A 22,705-nucleotide genomic window follows, 5' to 3' on the forward strand; every position below is an offset into this window, starting at 1 on the left:
TGAAAATCTAGTGACTTTAAAAATTCAAGAAGATGTTGTACGCGACTCGCATAGAGGGAGACTTTTTAAATATTAGTTAAAATAACTCTTTATCATATGACGTTTATTCATTCAGTGGGCCAACATTTTAGAAATTAGACATTCGAATTCCAAAGATACGAGCTCCAAAGATACGAGTGCTCCACAGATGCGAGCGTCCCAGCTATGCTCTCACGCATTTCCCCCGAAATCTAAACGACGAAGGAGTGGGGGCACCTTCGAAGTATGCCCATTAGGGTGGTCCAAAAAATCGACTTTCGAATAAAGGGCATGGAACCCCCTTCCCTTTTGTGAGGCAGCTTGAAAAAAATTCCCTCCAAGTTTAAGCCAAATCGGTTGATATTAAGACGTGCCGCAAAGGCCCTGAAAATCAAATAATTTTTTTTGTACTCACTCATTGAGATACTAGTACTTTATTTTATAATAAATGTTATTTGTTTAAACATTTTTGTTCAAAAACAAAATTTTGAAATTTCTGTTTGCAATTATTGTGGTAATTTTTCATTGTTGAGAGCAAAATTTTTTGTTTAAATTTCCAGTGACGTTCATAAATTACAGAAATTTTAAATTCCTTTAAGAATACTAACAGCTAATCTGCGAGAGCAACATAAACAAAACAAAAATTAACTATGACCTTTCAGAAGACAAACGAGGGTGATTTAAAGGAAAAAATTATGAAAGTAATTACAGAACGACAAAATTGAATGTAATTTTTATAGAATTAAGTCTTACTAAAAAAAGAAACTTTTCGTAACCAATGTAAAACATTTTATGAAAAAATATTAGTTATTTAAAGCATTTGTTTGACGTTTAAATATTTAATAATGAGCGATATACTTAATTGAAATGAGAAAAAAATCAGATTTTTGAATCATAATTTCCAATAAAATGTTTCATTAATGTTTAATACATTTATTAAACAATACGATAATGGTTCAGACAAAAGATTTTGCTCTTTACAATGACAAATTAAGACAATAATTGCAGAAAAACAGAAATTTCAAACATTTATTTTCGAAAAAAATTGTTTAAACAAACAAAATTTATTTAAACAAATAAGAATTTATTATGAAATAAGGTACTAGTATCTAAATGGCGTAGATATTTAATAATAAGCAGCATTGCTAACTAAATTAAAAAAAACTAAAGTTTTAAACCTCTGTTTCAGAAAAAGTTACAATTAAATAATCATAAATTGTTTAAACAAATACTAAATGCTTCAAACAAAGATCATTATTCCTAAAAATGACCAATTGTCCAATCAAACATAAAAAATATTCCTTTTAATGAGTATGTGCAAGAAAAAATTATTTAGACAAAAATAAATAGTTTAAACAATTATTAGTTAGTTGAAAAATACTTAAAACCATTCCACTTGACAAACGAAAATAATTTATGAGAAAAAGGAAAAAACAGAACATTTATGTGACAATTTTGGGCAAAAATGCTAATTTCAGTTTTTTGGGGCATTTTTGGGGCTCCACAAGGGGGGAGGGCATCAAAATTTGAAGTCATTTAATGGAAATGATTGATTAGAGACTCACCAACCAATTCTTAATATCTCCCGCAATCTAAGTTTAAATCCAGAAACCTGAATCCAATTTTCCGAAAACCAAAATTTCCCCATGTTAATCTAATGGGATTTTCAGGTCCTTTGCGGCACTTCTTAATAGTAACCGATTTAGATCCACTCTAATGCCCATGTCAGGATATAAAAAGGTAGTCTTCCTAGCACGCCGACAGAGTAGCAGAAGCGGGAGCAAATGCGATTTCATCAAAAATTACCACAGAAAAATCTTCGGCCTCGCACCCACGGTTATTTCTGCAGGTGACTTCAACGCCAAACATTTAGCTTGAAGTAGTAGAATGACGAGCAATATAAAAAACAACTTTGAGTTTATAATTGACAAGAATCTGTCTCTGCACTAGATTCGTATACCATTCTTTCATATGTTTCTAAGCATAAATCGTGCATCATTTTGAACCCAAAACATCATTTTAAAAGCATAGCGGCAGTCACTGAAACTTAGTAGTCGGAAAACAATAGATCAAAGACAGCTCTATCAGGAGGATGACAAAGGCTCTCAACAAGCCTCAAAATAATATTCGCCCTCTTACAAACAACCCGATCAAATATTTGCACTTTCCCCCGTTATGCTCCCAAAGTTTTTCATAAAAAACTTCCGCTATCATGTATCACTCTCCACGCCAGTATCTTGAATGTTTGTATTCAAATAAGCTAGTTTTCAACATCATGGCAAATAGCTCACATTTTAATTTTTCAGAAAAAAGCCAAGGATCTATATCATCCAACCAGCTACAGTTCCACTAGTCTTGTTAGTAAAATAAGAAAAATTGTTGAAAAAATAATACTTGCTTAAATTATCACCTCGAGGAAAACAGCAGCCTCAAACCCCAACAATACGGTTTTAGAAAAGGTTACTTTACCCAGTACATCATGCTCGAGCTTCCCGAAGCCATTAGCTTAAATTTTAATAAAAAAAAAACATTTTAAAGTTGTATTCCTCGACGTAGAAAAAGATTTTGATAGGGTCTAGCAAAGTGTAATTTTTGTGCTAGAATTTGATTTTAATGAAAATAAAATAAAATTGACAATGTTATTCGGATTAGGGATTTTAACTTCGTTAAATATACGATAAAAAAATAAAATCGAAACACAGTAAAAATAAAATGAAATTGCAAAAAACATAACTTTTGCCAAACATCTGCGTAGTTCAAAGTTTTCTGCTGTTTAAAATACGGGAAATCTCTAGATATTATCATATTTTAATGAATGAGCACCCATTTGGTTAATTATGCAAATATCACAAATTTTCACGCCCAAACAATTGTAAAGTCAATCTGTACAAAATTTAGACATTTTTTTAAATATGTCTGATAAAAAAATAACTGCAACTCACCCAAATTAACTTTCCCAATTTTGTGTACAATTTTGAATTTGATATTTTTTGTTGCTTCAATTTTTTTCCGAATGAAATATATCTTTTTTGAGCCTAGCTTCATATAGGATTGTCTTTTTTTAATCAAAGCATAAGTTCCAAGAAAAAGATATGCTTCAAAATGAAAAAAATTAAAATCTCAAAAAACAAACTTTTGCCAAACATCTGTGTAGTTCAAATTTGTGTGCAGTCTAAAATACGTGAAATCTCAAGATCTTATCGGATTTCAACGAATAAGATCTCATTTTTTCATTATGCAGTTATCAAAACTTTTCACGCCGAAAAAATGGTAAAAGTTAATCTGTATGAAAGCCATGGACATTTTATCAAATATGTTTGATAAACAAATAACGGCAACCCATACAAATTAATTTTTCTATTTTTTTTCAGAAATGCAGTTTTGGATAACTGAGTAGTGCACAAAATGAGCCCGGGTTCATTAAGATCATATAATATGAGGGGATTTTTCATATCTTAAATTGTGTATAATTTTGACTTCAAAAGATTATTATTGCTAAAAATTGATATTTTTTCACTTGAATTTTTTTTCTAATGAAATATAAACCTTTCTTCAGCTTATGTTTTGATTTAGAGTTATACAGCTATATGAGGTAATCAATAATTATGCTTCATATAGTTCCTTCAACGACGCCCATAACTCATTGAGAAAAAAAGCAAGCTCTTGATGAAAACTAAATGGACATCATCACTTTTACAAGGTTTAATGTTAAAAATTTGAAGAGTCATTGTGTATTAATTACTTTATTTATTTTGATAAATAAAAAAGAGCATTTAATTAATATACGCTAAAGTATCATATCATAATTTTTTAGTAACTACTTCAAATTATTTGAAATGTATAATCTTTTTGCTAGTCTTTATTTATAAGTTTGAAATATTTATGATTTATTGGTTTATAGAAAAAAATTAAGTATATGGTTTATAGTTTATAGAAAAAAATGTATTTATACCAACTATAATGAGTATTCATACGTGGAACACTAGACTAGATGTACTATATTTTAATTCGTTAAAACTGAAGATAATTATATGTAAGGAAGATTGTGATTTATTGTAAACAATCGAGACTTTTATAAGAGAATATGTAATGAACATTATGATTTGCTGTAACCAATAGAGACTTTCGTAAGAAATTGAAATTCGAAGTTTTCATTTCAATAACGAGTGGATTCGTCGATCTCCAGGATTTTAATTTATCTGTATTTACACAAGTGTTGATAGTATGGAAAATTGCGATAATAGAGACATTACTGACTCTATATTGCTGGAATATCTGAATACTTTGAACCCCCTACTATTGCACCGTATAAATTACGCTTAAGAAATAATTCCATTGTAATGCTGATACGAAACTTAAGTATCAATGCAGGTTTATGCAACGGAAGTCGATTACAAATACTTGAACTTGCGAACAATCTTTTAAGATGTCGTATCTTAACAAGGGACAAATCAGGAGATATTGTGTTCATGCATCGCACTTCATTATGTTGTAAAGACGTTTACCCTTTTATAGTGAGGTGGTGACAGTTTCCAATCAAATTAGCATTTGCGATGACAATTAATAAAAGCCAAGGACAAACTTTTGAAATAATTGGAGTAGATGTTTGTAAAGATGTAGTCAATCATACTTTACTATAAAACAATTTTAGATTAAGTAGGTTTTCATTTACAATTTACAATTAAAAAAAGAAAAATATTGCTCAGTTGTGGAGAACATGAACACATACATCTGGGCACCATTATCTTTTTGGACAATTATTAATAAAATCATACGTAAACTAATTTGCTCTTACTGCAAACTTTCACATGCCCTCGAATTACTTACCGCAAAATAAATTTTCAAATATGAAACACGCCCGCTCAAGCGCGCGATCGGTCTTATATAATAGAAAAACTTTATAGAATACTAAGGGGGTGAACTACATAAACGTCTTAATTGGGAGTAGCATATCCAGAAAACTAAAGGGAAAGTCTTTGGGGTCATAAAATACAACTGCACAGTCTGATGAAGTGCATCAAAAAACAATATAAAACACGTTCAGATAATTCAAAATAAATTTCTCAGACGTAATACCAAAACCCCAGATAAAGCAAGAATTCTTTCCTCCGCAGAGAATTTCAATTACCATACATTTCTTAGTATACCAAAGAAATCTCCATTAAATTTTATTAATCTGCAACATTATCATTTTTCGAACACATTTCTTAGAGATTTTTCTCGATGTCGGGCCAACCTACCACCCCTGACCTAGATGTAACCTTAATTTTCGACATCACTAACACCTTTCCCCTCTTCTTCTTCACTTTTCTTACATAAAATAATTAATCAGATGTTGTGTGGTTTTTCCGCTTGCGGGCTTTTTTCCTACCCATATAAAACGCCAATTTAACTTCCCGCGATCTTAAATTTTACTTAAATTGTGAATATATAGATGCCTCTTTCGGCAAAGCATAACCACTTCTTCCAGTTTGATTATTTTTCGGGGAGAACATAAATCGAGAATGCATCACTGGCGCGACTTAGCCGGGCCATCCGCTCACTCCCGTACATTGGATATAACAAAAGGGGGCGATGGTTAGGGCCCCCTCATCCCCTACCTCTTTTAAGAATGCCAGTCTGATCAGTGATAGTAATCCAGCTCAATAAAAATATTACGGTATGTATAATAGATATAGGTCTCCCTTTTAAGATTGCCAGTGTATCTTTGGCTGGAAATAATTGCAGCTACACAGTACATGCAAATACGACGCCTGTATGTCGACTATCTACGAATAGAAGACAACCTTGAAATCGAAAATCTTCTCCGATTTAAAATTACACTAAGACCTTTTCCGCTTATTCTCCACTTACAATTGGATTGGAATGCCATCTAGCTCCTTTTGCTGTGATGATTGCAATGCCATCTATTTTAGTCAAATTCCAGGTCTTCTAAAAACAAACACCTTAACATTATTTTCCTCCATTCACGAGCCGGTTATAATTTCATCTAACTCATTCTGCTGAGACGGTTGGAATCCCCATCTTCCCGAAAGCCTGAACTGTGAATCCGGATTCAACCGATCTTTCCAGAAGACCGAACTGTGAATCCTGATTGCCTTAATCACCTGAAACCTACCCTCTAACAACTATTTTCCAGAAACCCTAATGAAGACCCCTCTCACTCCCTTCTCTGGTATTCCCGTCACTCACCTTACTTGTTTTTTCTTTTTAAATCAAACGAGATAAATCCTCACGACACTATATACGACCATTCCTCTCGCTCCCTCTCTGTTTCATGAGACAAATCCCTCATAAATTCCTACAATATGGAAATAGTAAATTGCGCAGCAAGGGGCGAAAGGCGACAATTGCACGAACGTGAAGTTAGCTGCCCGAGCGAAGCGAGGGAAGATATCACATGAATGAAATTGTTGCCTCGCCCCGACTTGCGCATACACTTTTTTATAAAAAATGTATCGAAAATTTGACTTGAAATGCCTGAAACTTCTTTGCGTCTCAACAAAGTTGTTATTCTTTGTAAATACGTAGACAGTGACAGATATAGGTTAGAATGACACGATTCTCCAAACGAGGTTCCATAAGAGGGAGAACAGCTGCAATCAACTGCAGATAAAGTAGAATGTATATACTTTCGATACCGGTTACGGCGTAAAGTTACTTTCGCAGTCGCCTGTTTCTACATTCTAGTCTAGGATTGAAAACACAACTTTCGAACTGCTACGGGTACATCGAAAGTCAAATTTTCGATACATGTGTTATAAAAATAACAATTCCCCCTAGTATCGCTCCACTCAGCACCCTTTTCTCAGAGAATCCCCCAGTTCATCTCCCTACTGCTGCCAAGAATTTCTATCACCTAAAGTATGAAGCATATCAACAGAACTTATGGGTTTTGGGTAAAGATTCGTGCAATTCTTTAACTATTAACTTTTATGAGTTTCAAATTTAAATCAAATTTTGTTATCAAACTGCACAATCCTATAACAAATAGCTAATGAAACATCGAAAAATTGAATTAATAATTATTAAACTTACTCTGTCAATCTACTGGCAACGTCACCGCTGTTCATGATGTCATACCAACCAATATCTTGATGTAAAATGGATCTAAAGTACATTGTCCTGACTCTGAATATTTGCTTCTGAGATGTATAATTAAACAAGAAAATACTGGCATAAGTTAATATCAACATGATACTGCCAACGAATGTCGTCCCAACAGCAAAAGTCGTCACAGAATCCATGATGTCCGTCACGAAAAATCCCGTCATGTCGAGACCTAGCGATGCAAAGTTAGTTACTAATTCTGCTGACACCATTGCACCTACTAAATCTCCAAACATTAGCAGATTCCAGGGTACTGCTAATCCGGTTCCAATACTGCATATTGCTGCTATGAACATTAGGAATACTTCCCATTTTGTTGCAAAAGAAAACTGAAAGAATTTTCTTAATTATAATTCTGTTAATTTTACTATTGCCTAAGTAAAAATAAAACGATTGATGTTTTGAAAAATTATTTACTCAAATGTAAAAATTCGTATACTTTTTGTAGAAACCATACATAACTTACGTAAAACAATTTTTTATATAAGGGAACATGTTAAATTTATCAACAATAACAAGAATTTAGAACACAAAATCAATTCTGTCAATTATGCTGCTTTCGACAAAAAAAATTGTAATTACAAATCTACCAAATTAAATACATGTTTAATTTAAGTTTCATTTAGAGATGTAAATTTATAAAATTGAATTGTATTTTCCAAAAAAAAAGAAATTAAAAATTATACACTAATCTATAAGATAGAAATCTTAAAATTTGAATAATTTTTGATCCTATATTTTCAAACTTCAAAATAATTTTCAGTTGTAATTCATAAACATTATAAAGTAGGGTAATTCTTAAAAACTGAAAAGTTTTTAATTACAAGAATTTACAATTTTAAAATTCTTCAGTTCTGATGATTTAAGTTTGACATTTTTTCCGTTTGGAAAATTTGAACAGAAAAGTTTGACGCACACACTTTTGATCCTTAAAATTACCGAAATTTAAAAATTTTAACTTGTAAATCTTTCAAAGTGGAGATTTTCAATGATAAGTTTTCAAAATTAAACTATTTTTAAACAAAATTAAAAATGTTAACCTTCTAAATTATATATATTAGAAATTAAATAATCTTCAAGATAGATCGATTGCAAAAAGATGTTCAATATTTATTGATTTTGAACTCTACGGATTTAAATTTAAACAAGTTGACGAATTTCAATTTAATTTAATTGAAACAATAATAGTTTAACTGAATCAAAGAAAATTCTCTTTGACCGAGAGCCGATTAATATATTTTTATTATTTTCCAAAGAAATTTTCTTTGAATCCAAAAATATTTATTGAGTATTTGTCTTCACATAGGGTTTTATTGCGTTATTCAGTCCCAACTTAAATTATTTATCATTCATTTATGTTCTTTTAATTCCTACTGGGATAAAATCTCATATTTAAATAAAAGTATGCAGATTAGCGAAGATCAATTGAGATCATATAGAACGCTAATTAAATATAATAAAACGAGAATATACCATTTTCTTTAAAATTTTATCGAATCACTAAACTTCATATTTCTGGCAACAATTTAAATGATTGAAATTCTTTTCTAAATGCTTACGATATTTTAACTTACTGTTTAATTTGCTGTAAATAGTGCAAAGCTAAAGTCGTTTAAAAAATATTAAATTTAAATTTTGGGATCTATGAATATTTTTACAGAATTATGAAAAAAATTAAAATAATATTCCAATTCTACCGATATTGAAATCTTTATAATTTAATCCATCAAATTTAATTTTCTCGCATATTTTATCTTCAACGTAATCGAATTTTTAAAAATTCGAAACAATTTACGATCATTTTAAAGAATATAAGGTTCATTCGAACAAGTTTAAAAATTCGTCTCCCTAAAAATATGGCAAAATAAAATGATATAGGATGGAAACATTTAAGGAGTGAACCCTGTTAGCTCACAAGTATATATAATTCTCCAATTCCTTTAAAGGAAATAAGAATAGATACTTTTTTTTTAAAGAGAAAAACTAAAATTCGGAAAAATATGCCAGAAGACAATGCGCAAAATATAAAATATACTTTTCCTAAAAAAAATGGCAAATTTTTTACAATTTTCTCCCAAAGCTTCGATAAAATTTTAGAAATTATTCTCAGAAAATGAAAATACCGAAGTCAAGCTCCGCACATGTATAGTTAGTTACATTTCTGGTTCAAATCCGGGCTGAGGCAGATTTTTTCTTGTTACATACATCAAAAAAATAATTTATCAATATAAATCGAATAATTTCGAATTTTCTAAATTTTCTAAACAAATTAAAAACTTCCCGACGTAGAAATGTGAAAATAATATATTACAGAATTATTATTAATTTTATGTTTCATGGGAAGGATACTCCTAATATCACATAGGGAAGTGGCATTTTGAATGGGATTCATTTTAAATTATTAAAAATTGATACGATGTGAGTTGAAAATTTTAGAATTTTAGGCAAGCCAAATTTAACAAAACATTGGTGTGGAAATTGCAGACTCAGAATATTTTCAATTTTTAAATTATTTAGTTTGCGATACCCGATTTTGAAATAGTTTATTTAAAGGGTTGCAAATATAAAAGTTTTGCATTTGGAAGGTTGAATATTTTAATTGTAGTTTAGGAATATTAGATATCTTAGTAAGATACTAATGAAAAATGTTTTAAATTCGATCAATTTTTGCTTGAGAACAACCCTACTCAATTAAGTCCAGATTAAGTTCTTCCAAATTCAAAATTCTATGAATTTAAATAATTTTTAATAGGAGACGTTGAAAAATGAAAAGTATGGATCTATGGATACTAAAATCGAGGTTTACTTTGAAACTTTTTAAGTTGTTAAAATATCTTATAGTGCATAGTTACCATATTAAATTTCTTCATTAGTAAAAAAATGCACACATCTGGGTAAATTGAAGATGAGAGGAGTAAGTACATCTTGTCCGTGATAATTACCACAAATAATTATTCCAAATTTTAATACATCACAAAAATCTTTAAACAACTTGTTTCTTTTTACTTACTTAAAAATATTTTTACTTGGTTTATCAATAATTATAAATTTAAGCATCATTAAAACTTGCATTTTACAGAAAGAAGAAACTTATATAAAAAACTTATTATTTTGCAAATAATTTATTATAATTGTTATGTTCATTAATTTTTATTTTTATTGATACCAGATCTCATTTCATGTCCTAACAAAAGATAAAATTATTCTTTTGTTTTCCGACATTGACAGACTACTATATGAATGAACATGCAACAGAGATTGCTAAAGTGATTACATTAATTTATATAGTCATTTCTTGCAAGTTGTTTCGTATAATGTATAATATTTATATGTAAGGTTACTCTTTTGTTTAAAAATTATTTTTTTTCACAAAGATTCATCATTTTATTTAAAAGTCCATCTGTTGAAAATGTAGTTGAAAATTGCTCTGTTTTGTAGAAAATGTTTCTGTTGGCTTAAAAATTCCACAATTTGGCAGAAAATTATACTATTTGATTTAAAATTATTAATTTTTATTTATTCGAACGTTTGAAAATTCGTTTTCTTTTAAAATAATTTTTTTTAAGTAAAAATTTTTGTCGATTCCATTTTTGGTTCAAAAAAATCTTTTTTAGAAGAAAACTCATCGATTTGACCTAAAATTCATCTTTCTTGATTGGAAATTCATCTACATGTTTGAAGATTAAACTTTTTTTTCAAATTAATAAATTGAATCTTTAATGGAAGAAAAGTTATCTTTGTATTTGAAAATTTACCTTTCTGGGTAGAAAATGAATCTGTTTTGGTTGAGGCTTCAACTGTTTTGTTGAAGATTCGAATTTTGTTGTTGGAAAATCAACTACTTCATTTAGGGTTTAAGTAATTTAAAAAAATGGCTACAATTCATTCTTTCTTTTTTACAATTTGGAATGTTTCTCGTTAAATATAATTTAATATTCTAAGTTTTTTTTGAATAGATATATGGTTAAATTTTGAAAATTTGCAATAAAAATTTCTTCAGTTTTTAAGATTTTGCAATAGAAGGCGCTTCAATATTGTATGTCTACAATGGAAAATAAAGAAATTTTGAATTTCTTTTTTTAAATAGTTTACTTTTGAAGATTTAAAATTGAATTTTATTTAATTTGATAGATTTTCAATTAAAATGGGGAGTCCCAAACCATTATGTTGTAAATAATTTTAAAAAATGTGTTATAAATATTATTATATATAATTATGTGACAAATAATTTCGAAAAGAGTGGCATCACAGTGAATCCCAGAGAAATTTTCATCTAAAGCTGGATAATTTTTATCTGGAAATAGATCATTTTTATCTGGAGTAGGATAATATTTACCAGTAAACGGATAGTTTTTATCTGGAGGCGAGTAAAAATTACCTGCAATCAGGTAATTGCAGTTGTAAATTGTTTGCAAAGTTTTTATCCAACTTTTCATAAAAAAGACCTCTGGAATTTACTGTGAAATTAAAAATATCACAGTATCTCTGGATCAAAAAGTCGAAAAGGATGTCAAATTTTATATTGTGGAAGCAAAATTTACCCTTAGGGGTTAAGTTTTGAGTAAAAAAACAATTTCATCAATTTAAATAATGCAATAAAAATATTGGAAAAATGGTAATTTTTCAATTGTGAAAATACAACTTTTGATTTATATTTGACAATGAAGTTACTTTTTTATTGTCAATGTTATTTTTCACGATTCAAAAGAAACTGCGCACCCTATCAATAAATTATTAATAAAAAATGTGTAGATTTTTTCTAATGCTATTTTTACGGATAAATCAAAAACTGCGCATCCTATTAAAAAGTTAATATAAACAAATTTGTAGATCATCTTCGGTGCAAAATTTGTATCCATTCATCTACTATCATACGTTCCATAGTTTGACCGAAAAATGGAATTTTTAATTTTTAATTATTATTTGTGACATCACAATTCGAATTTTCAATTTTTCGAAAACTTCAAAAAGTTGTTATGATAATTTTGTAGGGCCTTAAAAAAGTAACGTTTTACTTTTCTTGACTTTTCTTCATATTGTGCATTATTTAGCTAAAAATTTTCATTTTTCTTAATTTTGTTGAATTTATTAGGAGAAAATGTTCGTATTTTTAGGTACTACGAATAACCTTGCCGAAAATTTTTGAATTTCGAAAAAAAGTGTACGAACACATTTTTAAAATGTGCTCACTTTTTCCGACATTAAAAGAGTATGCCAAAGGCTAATCAAATAGATTAATTTTTTTAAAAGTAATCGTGCTCACAGGCAGACAGAAATTCCTAGAGATATACATACCTATATACAGACAGAAGCATTGGTCAAAACCTGTTTTTCGAATTCAGAGGGTCTCAAAACGTGTACATTTGACAAAAACGTAGGGGGCAGCGGGGGGGGGGGGAAATTTTACAAGCATTTAATGTCTTAACCAATGAAAATGTAAAAATGTATTCTGTCACTTTCTTTGAAAATGAAACCATTTTTTTCTCTAAACTGTTCTAATTTGAATAACAAAATGATTATAAAGCGGAAAGGTATTGAATTTTACTTACTAGATTTTTCACAGGATTTGCAGACTCACTGAATTCAGAACTCATGATACAACTTGAAAGAAAGATGAGATATTCAATTAAGAAGAAGGCGTTACAGCCGAAGAAATGAATGTTTCTAAACTAACGACATGAAGCATAATGTAACAGATAAGTCGCATTTCCTGCGTCGGAGCGTGTGACTATTGAATAGTTACAGCTTTTTGATTACATAACTCTGCAGAATCACGCTATGACTGCCCATCCATAAACACGTGTGTAATTACCTGTTTTGTCTAACTTTTCTTTAAAATATGTAATTTTTCAATATTTAAATATTAAATGAAGGTGTAGGAAAAAATAGAACTATTCAATCTATCTGAATGGGTCATTTTGCATTAGGGTGGTCCAATAATGCATTGCAAATTTTTTTTCGTACTCTACAGTGTAAGTCACCCCTACAAGAGTTTTCATTTTCGGAGGAAATATACTCGTAATTATTTGTTCTTAGAAATTTAAATATTAACACGTGATACAGGGTACTGCAAAATTCAATTTGATTAACATGGGGAAATTTTGGATTTTCGAAAAATCGAATTTATGCTCCAGGGTTTCATCGAAACGTGTTAAGCTTTTCAGAGATTGAACAGGAGTGTCTACAAAATGAAACCATACTTATATTATGGTAAAAAATGTAAACTATCCACTCACTTCAAAGACAATTTAAAAAGAAACAATAATTAATTGTATAAACAATAAAATAAGGTTTTGTGCAGGATTGGATACTTTTTCTGATTTTACAAAGTGGTTGAAATTATTTATTGTAATGCTACGCATATAGTGTTGAGTTTGCAACCCAATAAGTAATCGGGAACTTGTTAAAATTGACAATATTAAAATTTTTATTCATTTATTTTATTTTTTCATTTTTTTCTATATTTAATAAATTTGCAAATTGGTGTATGATTGAAAAATACCAATTTACGGTGCAGTTAAAAATTGCAACACATTTGAGGATTAGGATCGTATTGAAATGCCAAATTTACTGCGTTTTTAATAGTTTTTACTTTTTTATGTATTAAAAAAAGATAATTTTTTAAAATTTGAGTTAGCAGCAATCAAATTCGACTTTAATTTATAATTAAAAATTTTAAACCTCTGCGGAAAACTTTTTGCATGTACGTCGAAACATGTACTCAGGTCATAGGTCAAGGATGACCTTTAACTTCAGCTAAAAGTTTTTAGGTTTGACCCAGGTATGGGTCGAGTATAATCTGTACTGTTTTGGCTCAGGTATTTACAAAAAAGGTCGAGGTCAATCTTGGAGTTAGTTTCAACGAGGAATGTAAAATAACGCTAAATATAAAAAATTGATCTTCAAATGACCTTGAAGGTCATGTCCAAGGTCAAATTTAAGGTTACCACTGTATTCCTAATTACAAGTTACTGCAAGGATGAGCTCGACCTTTTTCGTAAATACCTGAGCCGAAGCAGTACAGATTCGACCCAATCCATACCTGGGTCAAGCCTAAAAACCTTTAGATGAAGTTCAAGCTTATGCTTCACCCATGACCTGAGTACATTTTTAGACGTAAAATTTTCCGCTCTTTCGATTGCCTTTTGTCAGAAGTAGGGGTACCCGTTAAAAAAAAAAAGTTGACCTTAAAATAACCTTTTAGGTCAAGCTCCAGGTCGAATTCAATGTCACAACTGTTTTCCTCGTTAAACGTTACTCCAGGAATGACCTTTTTACTTTGTAAGCACCCTGTATATTAAAGAAAATTTTGGATTTCCATACGATCCTAACGAAATGTAAAAAACTGCAGTTTACCTTATTAACAAATTGGCTGCAAATTTAAATTTGGTTTAAGAGGACTAAATTCTGTGTACTATTTTATTTACAGAAATATTACATTTTTTCTCGAGTGCTTATTCAATAAAATGTCTTTTTTTAATGCACATATTGCCGACTTCTGACGGGTTTGCAAATTCATATATTTATTAGGGAAGTATGTTTTATGTAAACGCAAAAGTTTTAAAAACATTATATTTAATGTCAAATTTTGTATTTAATTCAGCCCTGCCGACTGTCCTATAGGGCGCGCGTGTGTTGGATGTCGCGCTCCGCGCTAAAATATTTATTCTTTGCACTTGCAGTGCTTGAATGCAACTTTTTTTTTTATCCCAGTATTGATATGTACCTTTATATTTTCAATTTTCTACTTAATTGAGTATATTTAAAGATTAAGTTGCTCAAAAATCTGTAGGCTTTCAGGAATACATTATCATCGTGGCACTCGCGCTAGGCGCTCGATTTTTGGCAGATATTTGTAAATGGATATTTATTTTCTGAACTGCCTTAAAATAAAGAAAAACTATAATCTTTTTTCAGACATTTTTGGCCATCTCGCGTTGTTGTGGCAAGAGTAGGATTTTTGTTTTCATTTTATTTTTTATGAATGAAATCCTCCAAAAACTCTTCTCTATATTTTTCGTCACTTATTGGCTCAAAATTTTAATTATGAATTTTCTGCATGCAACTTTTGATAAATAAAAACAAAAAGACGAGTTCCATTGAAAAATGGATAAAAGACATTTTGTAGGATTTTTCAAAAACTATAATGTACATATAAGAAAATGTAATCATTAATAGATCACAAATTTGTATCTCTTTTTTTGGGTAAACAATTTTTATCTATCAGTTTGTTTTTCTACCTTTTCTCGTTTTTTCATACATTTTTAAATGTTAATTTGAATGCTATTTCTATGAATAAAACAAAAACTACGCGCTCTATCAAGAAGCGATAGTAATAAATTTGTAGATCTTTTTTGGGATCATAATTTTGGTTGATTCATCTTTTTTCGCATTTTGCATAGTTTGACCACAAACTGGAATTTTTTATTTTTTATTATTTTTCGTGCGATCAAAATTTTCATTTTCGATATTTCAAGAAAATCGAAAAAGGTGTTACGATAATATTGTGGGGCTTCCAAAATAAGCGTTTCCCTTTTCTTGACTTTTTTCACATCACTCTTTCAGGATCCAAAAAAGGTGTGCTAAACCTTGATTTGATCCGTTCGTTTTGTCGAGACTTATCGGGTTTACGCCCGGACGGACAAAAGACAGACCTTATCTTTAAAACTATATTTTCGGATTTAGGAGGTCTCAAAACGTAGAGATCCGTTGAAAAACTGTGTTGTTGAATTTCGAAAAATTCTAATGCTTTCTCAACCATAAATGATGAGAATGTAAAAATAATTTGACGTTGACCACGTACCAGAGAGACAATGCTGCGTCCATGTTACTTACACTCTTAAAATATATTTCCATACCTTAGTCGACAACTGTGACGGTGTGCCCACTCGCATTGGCAAAGTGGTGTAAGAAAAATAGCAATTGCTACGTGCCCTAGGGGGCACTGGTGTCAAAGTTTGATCCATCTCTGAATATTGTAATAAATCAGTAAGTATTACAGAGTAAACATGCAGGTAAAAGCAAGTTGATATTTTAAGGCCAATATGCCGATATATTAAGTTTTATCTATATACACTACATTTTAAATGATTTAATTCCATATTTCAATGGGTATAAATAAAATAATTGTTTGTTTTTCTCAAATTCAAAAATGAGTTGCGAATTCTAATCTAAATAGTTGAAAAATATATTAAAATATTTCGAAATCAAGGTCTTGAATAATGATAGATTTTAATATACAAATTTAAATTCAACATACAAAAAATATATTTATTATAGGCAACAGCAATGTAAAGGATAGCAGAATATATTATATAGACAGCTGGCTGAAATTAATGTATGTTTAATAAGTAATATATATGTTAATTACTTTTTAAATAAGTGATTGTTTCTGTACAAAAATTGTTATTTACAGTTTTGTTGAAAAATCATAAAAATTCAACATTGACGTAACGATTCATCCAAAAGAAAAAAATTGTAGACCTGACTTTGCAAATTAATCTAGTTAAATTGTTGTTTTTATTTATACTTTGAAGTAGACGATTAATTTTATAATATTTTAACTTGTGTTATTTCAATTTTCGTTTTCAAAAGATTTCTATAAATCTATTTTTCATGCAAGCTTCCACGTAAACTTTAAATAAAATCTTCTAATTTTTCTCTTTTGGATGTTTTAGATTTAATATAAATTGGCAAGAACCCGATCAGAGCGACTGCGATGTGAACTAACGAGTGCAGCTCAGCTCTCGGATGCGGAAAACTGTCGGTCTGGCAGAGAGGCGGTCACGAAGCCACTCGCGTATCTGTCATGCGCGCGCGCGCTTACCGCTGTTCTAACTGAGGTTCTCCAGAGATGAGAGCCGAGCTGTGCTGGTCAGTTATCTTCAGAGCGGCTCTAAGCCGTCTCTGCTAAATTATCAAAATGTCTATACATTATTTACGTACATTTTGCAAACATAACAGTTCATAATAAAAACCTTTCTTTTCAATCAGTTCTTGGTGGGAACCACTTTCAGCGATCACACCGCTATTTACTACGCATATTTTATCTGCATTTTCTACTGTAGATAGCCTGTGAGCAATTAGAATGCAGGTTCTACCTTCTTTCGCCTCATCTAGTGCTGCTTGAACGATCTAAAACAAAGTTTTAGTTGTAATATTAATTAGGGGCGGTCCATAAAATAAGTTACGAATTAGGCAGGGGAGGGTCCCACAAAAAGGGTACAGTTCAATAATAACTTAAAAAATTTGAAAATCAATTTCATACTTCAGATTTCATACTTCAGACTCTTTTGCCTATTCCCCTTTTTTCTTTTCTTTTTATTATTTTCTCCTCCCATTTTCCAGAAACTTTTCCTTTTTCTATGCAAACAAAATTCCTTGAATTTGGAAAAAATTTAACTATTTGGTTAAAAATTAAATTAAAATTTAAGAAATTTAAATTAGATTAAAATCCAAATTAAAAATCCTATTTAACATACAATAATGAAATTGATATAGACTCTTGAAAAAAACAAGCATACCAAGACCAAATTTTTTTTTCGATTCTCATTTCATTTTCAAAGTTCTTTTATTGTAATTTGATAATAATAAAAAGAAAAAGAGGACAGAAAGAAAAAATAAAGAAGGGGATGTGATTGGTTGCCTACTCATTTTTCTTTTCTCTTTTTTAATTTTTGTTCGAAAATTTTGTAAAAAATTTTTCAGATTGAGATAAGAGCATTTTTTGTTTGTTCATTGTGGTAAAAATTTGGTCGTTGGATTCTTGTTTTTTCAGGAGTTTGCAAAAATCTAATTATTATGTTGAAAATGCAACTATTTTGTAGAAAATTGAAAAATTTGTTGAAAATGTCCTAATTTTTATAAAAATGTCTCTTTTTTGGTGAAACATAAATGTTCTTAGTAAAAATTAATTTTTTTTATTTGCCTCTTTGGTTGAAAATTTAACTTTTTTTAAATTAAAAATTCGTTTTTTGGGGTAAAATGCATCTTCGGAGATTTAAAAATTTACTGTATTGTTAAAAAGTCTCCCTTTCAGATTAAAATTTCATCTTATATCGCAGAGAAATTATTTTTTTTTTGTTTCACAATGAACTTTTTCGTTAAAAATAAAACTGCTTTAACGAAAATGCATTTTTTTGGTTTTAAGACTTAACTATTATTCGGTTGGAGTTCAACTAATTTATTAAAAATTCTTTTGATTGGATCGAAAGTTAAACTATTTGATTCTTAATGTAACTGTTTTGTTCAAAATCATTTTTTGTTGTTGGGCAATTATCTTTATTGGTAGAAACCATTTTTTGATTGAAAATTCAATTATTTTATTGAAAATGAAATATTTTTCAACTTAAAATTTTACAAAATGAATTTTTTTCGTATTGAATTCAATATGATTTTTCGATTCGTTTTATCTTAAATAATGCATTATCTTTAAAAGTTTTTTGTTGAAAATTTATTTTTTTGAAGATGAAAATTAATTGTTCAAACTGAAAATTCAAATATTCCGTTTTTGGTTGAAAATTGATTGTTTTCAAAAAAAACTAGGCTATTAAATATTTTCATCAAGAATTCATCTTTAATTCAATTATTTCTTTGAAAATTTATAAATTTGTCTGTGTATTTATATTTTTATGGTAGAAAATCAATCGTGTTGATTGAAAATTTAACGACTTCGTTGAAAGTAAGACTACTTCGTCAAATATCGATTTTATTAGTTGAAGATACATCACTTTGGTTAAATATTCAGTTATTTTGTTAAGACATTTTTTGTTTTGAAATAAATTCTTCGAATTCTGAATTTATCCACTCCATTTTTGGTTAAAAATTGATCTTTTTAAGTTTAAAATTCAACTATTTTGTAAAAAATACTCTTTTTTTTAAATTTACATGTTCATTTCGTTTCAGTTTGGTTTGACCTTGAGTTATATATTTGTTTAAAAATGCAACTAATTGATGTTGAAGTTTAATCTGTTTTGTTAAAAAAATTCACCATTCCGTTCAAAATTCACCTTTGTTAATTGAGAATTCAACTATGTTCAAATTTCTCTTTTCTTCAAAAGTTCGATTAACAGTTCGGCAATGAAATTATTTGGTCTAAAATTAATTCCCTTTTTTTTTTAATTCAACTGTTTGGTTAAACAATAACCTTTCGTAGTTTAAAACTCATCTTTTCGGATTTAAAAGTCCACTGCTTTATACAAAATTCGAAAGCTTAGCTTAAAACATTAATATTGTACATGTCTCTGTTGGAAATAAAAAAATAAAGATCCTAGTTTTTTGAATAATCTTTATCAATCTAAATGCACGCTTATCTTTTTCAATGCCCTTTTCTCTATCTCATCCTAGGGGAAGTGGGTCTAAAACTGCCGGTTTGGAATTGAAAAAAAATTACTTTTAAATATTAAATATTAGGTAACAAGAAACTATGTTTCAGGCAATACCCCCTCAATTTTCTGTTTCCGGTGAAGGAAAATCGGTAATTTTTTTCGAAATTCGAATATTAATTCGTGCCATAGGACATTTAAAAATCCGATTTAATTGACATGGGGAAATTTAGAATTTTCCAAAAATTGAATTCATGTTTCAGGGTTTCATCGAAACGTGCCAAGTTTTTTAGAGATTTAAGAGGAGTGTTTACCAAATAAAACCATAAAATAACTTTTATTTCCAACCTGCTGCCAACCCTCCCCGCAGTGCCTCAAATATTACCTAAAAATAAAAAAAACATTTTTACGTGTTATTGTTACTTTTTAGCAATTTCCGTCGTCTTTTACATACAAATAATTACGTATGGAAAATTTGAATATATACCATGAATTTTTAAATAATTTTCAATTGTTCAATCAAATGTAAATTATATAAACAATTATTTATTCACAAAATATGTGAAAAAAGTATTTTCTGGTTCAAATTTTGAAAAAATAAAATTTTAAATTTTTGAAAATAAGCAATAAATAATTGTTTAAAAAATTACATAATGTTTTTAGAAAAAGTTATACTACAAACCATGACAAAATATTGCATTTTAATAAGAAAATTCGATTTTTTAAAACACTTTTTGAGAATGAAGAATTGTTTAATTAATTTCAGTTTATTTAAGCAATTACAAATTGTTTAGACGACGGAAATTGCAAAAAAGTAACAATAATACGTAAAAATGTATTTTGTTTTTAAATTTTGGGTCATATTCGTGGCACTGCTGGAAGGATAAGGGTGGGTTTGGAAATGAAAGTTATTAGTATGGTTTTATTTCGTAGACACTTCTCTTAAATCCCTAAAAAAATTGGCACATTTCGATGAAACCTTTGAACATAAGTTCAATTTTTCGAAAATTTAAAATTTCCCCATGTTAATGAAATGGGATTTTGAAGAGCCCGGGGACATTTTACTGTACAATCAAATTTCAGCTTGAGGTAAATTTTCAAGGTCAAATGGGAGTAAGACCCTTTTCTTAAATAAGAACCCCCATTTTTGATTGCGGACTTAAAAAGAGCGTGAAATTTCACGTCAATAATGACCTGTGTTCTGGTACGTGGTCAACGTCAAATTGGTTCTTTAAATAAGTGTCCTAACTTTTTAATGGATTTTTCGAAGTTTGAGGGATAGAAAATGATAAGAGTACTTAATCTCGAAAGATAAAACAGCGATAGAAACATATAAAAAGTTATATTAAAGAGATAGAATAAATTAAAGAAAAAAATAAGGATGCACGAGACAGGGAGAGAGAGGGGCAAGGGGGTATATAATTCATATCCCCCAATTTCTATTTTTGTTTCAATCCTTCCCCTTCGAGCAGAAATATATTAATTCTATTCAAAATAATTTAAACTTTTATTATTCTCCTATTTTCGTAGAAGATCACCATATTTCCCATGTTTCATGACAATTTTAGCTGCCAAATCTGTTAGAATATTGTATTTTTAGGTCTTATGTTCTTTATTTAGGCATTTATTGAATTAAATTGAAGACTATTTTTGGTGCTTTAAAATGGGCGTAGGTAGTATTTGTGACGTCGCCCTAGCGGGTCAAGCTTTACGTGATGATCAATGCGAAGAAGAAGAATGAAAAAAATCATCAAAACAGCCTGACCTTCTTTTTGAACGGTCCCTGAGGGATCGAAAGTTAGAAACCTTTGATCTATCAGGGATGAGAAATCAAATATCAGAGGGCAAAGACAAGGGTCAGAAGTCAAGGAAAATCTAATTTTTGCTAATACTCAAGTTAGAGTAATTGTTTTGAATTCTCTTAAATTCAGTTTTGTGCAAATAATACCTTTTCGCTTTCACTGTCCAGTGCAGATGTGGCTTCATCCAACAACAGGACTTTAGGGTCTCTGATAAGAGCCCTGGCAATAGCAATCCTTTGTTTTTGACCACCGGAAAGTTGAGTCCCTCTATCCCCTAATTTCGTATCATATCCAAGCGGCAAGGATGAAACGAAATTATGAGCATTAGCCTTTTTGGATGCTGCGATAATTTCTGACATTGGTACTTCTCTCGTATTGTCGCCATAAGCTATATTTTCTGCAATGGTTCTTGCAAATAGTGTCGGTTCTTGAGAAACCAATCCCATCTGCATTCTTAATGATGCTTGTTTCATATTTGCTATATTTTTATTGTCAAATTCCTGTAAGTTATGAAAAAAGTATGTTGTTAAAGAATAAACGAGGTTTAAACAATGTAGTAAAAGATTGAAGGACAAGGAAGATTAGTGAAAATGTAAAAAAATAATTGTTATATACCTAAGAAGCCTTGCAGAAATTACGAAAAGTGTTCTGGTTGGGGGAGAGGTGAAAGATTTGTCTATAATATCTTACATGTGTGTGGGGGTCTTTTTATCATCAATATAATTTCCTACGTAAGATAATTTTATGTTTGTGATTCACTAAAAAACAAATATTTAATAATTTGTTATGTAGAATACTTAAATGTTTAGTCAAAATATGAACCACTTTGTTAAAAATAAATCTTTTTAGTTGAAGATTCACCGTTTTACTTAAAAATTTATTTCTTTTGTCGAAAATTGAACTATTTTGTGAAAACGATATTAAATTTATTTTTAAATTTAACTATCGCATTTTTTAGAGAAGTTTCTATTTTTTAGTGGAAATTTTAACTATCCATTTAAAAAATGTTGTGTTTTTGCTGAAAGTTAATTCTCTTGATGTAAAATTTAACCATTTAATAGAAATTCGATCTTTTTTGTTAAAAATGAAACGGTTTGGTTGAAAAATAATTGATTTCTAATGAGGATTAACCTAGTTTGTTGAAAATGCGTCTATTTTACGAAAATCAACTATGTATTCTAAATTAAAATTTTGAATCCTGTTTGGTTATATCACTTATTACATTTTTCATTAAACCTTAATTTTTTGTTAAAAAGGACTTTTTTAACTGGAAATTTAATTTTTCTATGTTCGGCTTAAAATAACCTTTTTCAGATGAAAATTTAATTATTTGGTTGAAAATGTATGTGTTTTGTTCAAAGGGGGAGGGTCGGTAAGGCCGGTTTTTGGCCTAATTTATTTTTGGACCAAAAAATCTGAAAAAATCATGGTAGTATCTTATAAGTATCCCGA

The 22,705-nt window shown here is 29.4% G+C and overlaps 2 protein-coding genes across 2 annotated transcripts in view; both read right to left on the minus strand.

Moving 5' to 3' along the window:
* LOC117177914 (ATP-dependent translocase ABCB1-like) overlaps positions 1-12,781 on the minus strand; it is a 55,677-nt gene extending 42,896 nt beyond the window's left edge. The window contains exons 1-2 of the mRNA XM_033369013.1: positions 12,678-12,781; positions 7,057-7,457 (exon numbers count right to left, since the gene is read on the minus strand). Coding sequence (XP_033224904.1) covers positions 7,057-7,457; positions 12,678-12,722 — 446 coding nt within the window. The 5' untranslated portion in view covers positions 12,723-12,781. The remainder of the gene's footprint in view (positions 1-7,056; positions 7,458-12,677) is intronic.
* A 4,280-nt stretch (positions 12,782-17,061) lies between these two features.
* Positions 17,062-22,705, minus strand: part of LOC117178422 (ATP-dependent translocase ABCB1-like) — a 63,914-nt gene continuing 58,270 nt past the window's right edge. The window contains exons 18-19 of the mRNA XM_033369848.1: positions 21,400-21,753; positions 17,062-17,262 (exon numbers count right to left, since the gene is read on the minus strand). Of these exons, the coding sequence (XP_033225739.1) occupies positions 17,062-17,262; positions 21,400-21,753 (555 nt within the window). The remainder of the gene's footprint in view (positions 17,263-21,399; positions 21,754-22,705) is intronic.

This window comes from Belonocnema kinseyi, chromosome 8 (genome assembly GCF_010883055.1).
Source record: "Belonocnema kinseyi isolate 2016_QV_RU_SX_M_011 chromosome 8, B_treatae_v1, whole genome shotgun sequence".
Classification (NCBI taxonomy): Eukaryota; Metazoa; Arthropoda; class Insecta; order Hymenoptera; family Cynipidae; genus Belonocnema; species Belonocnema kinseyi.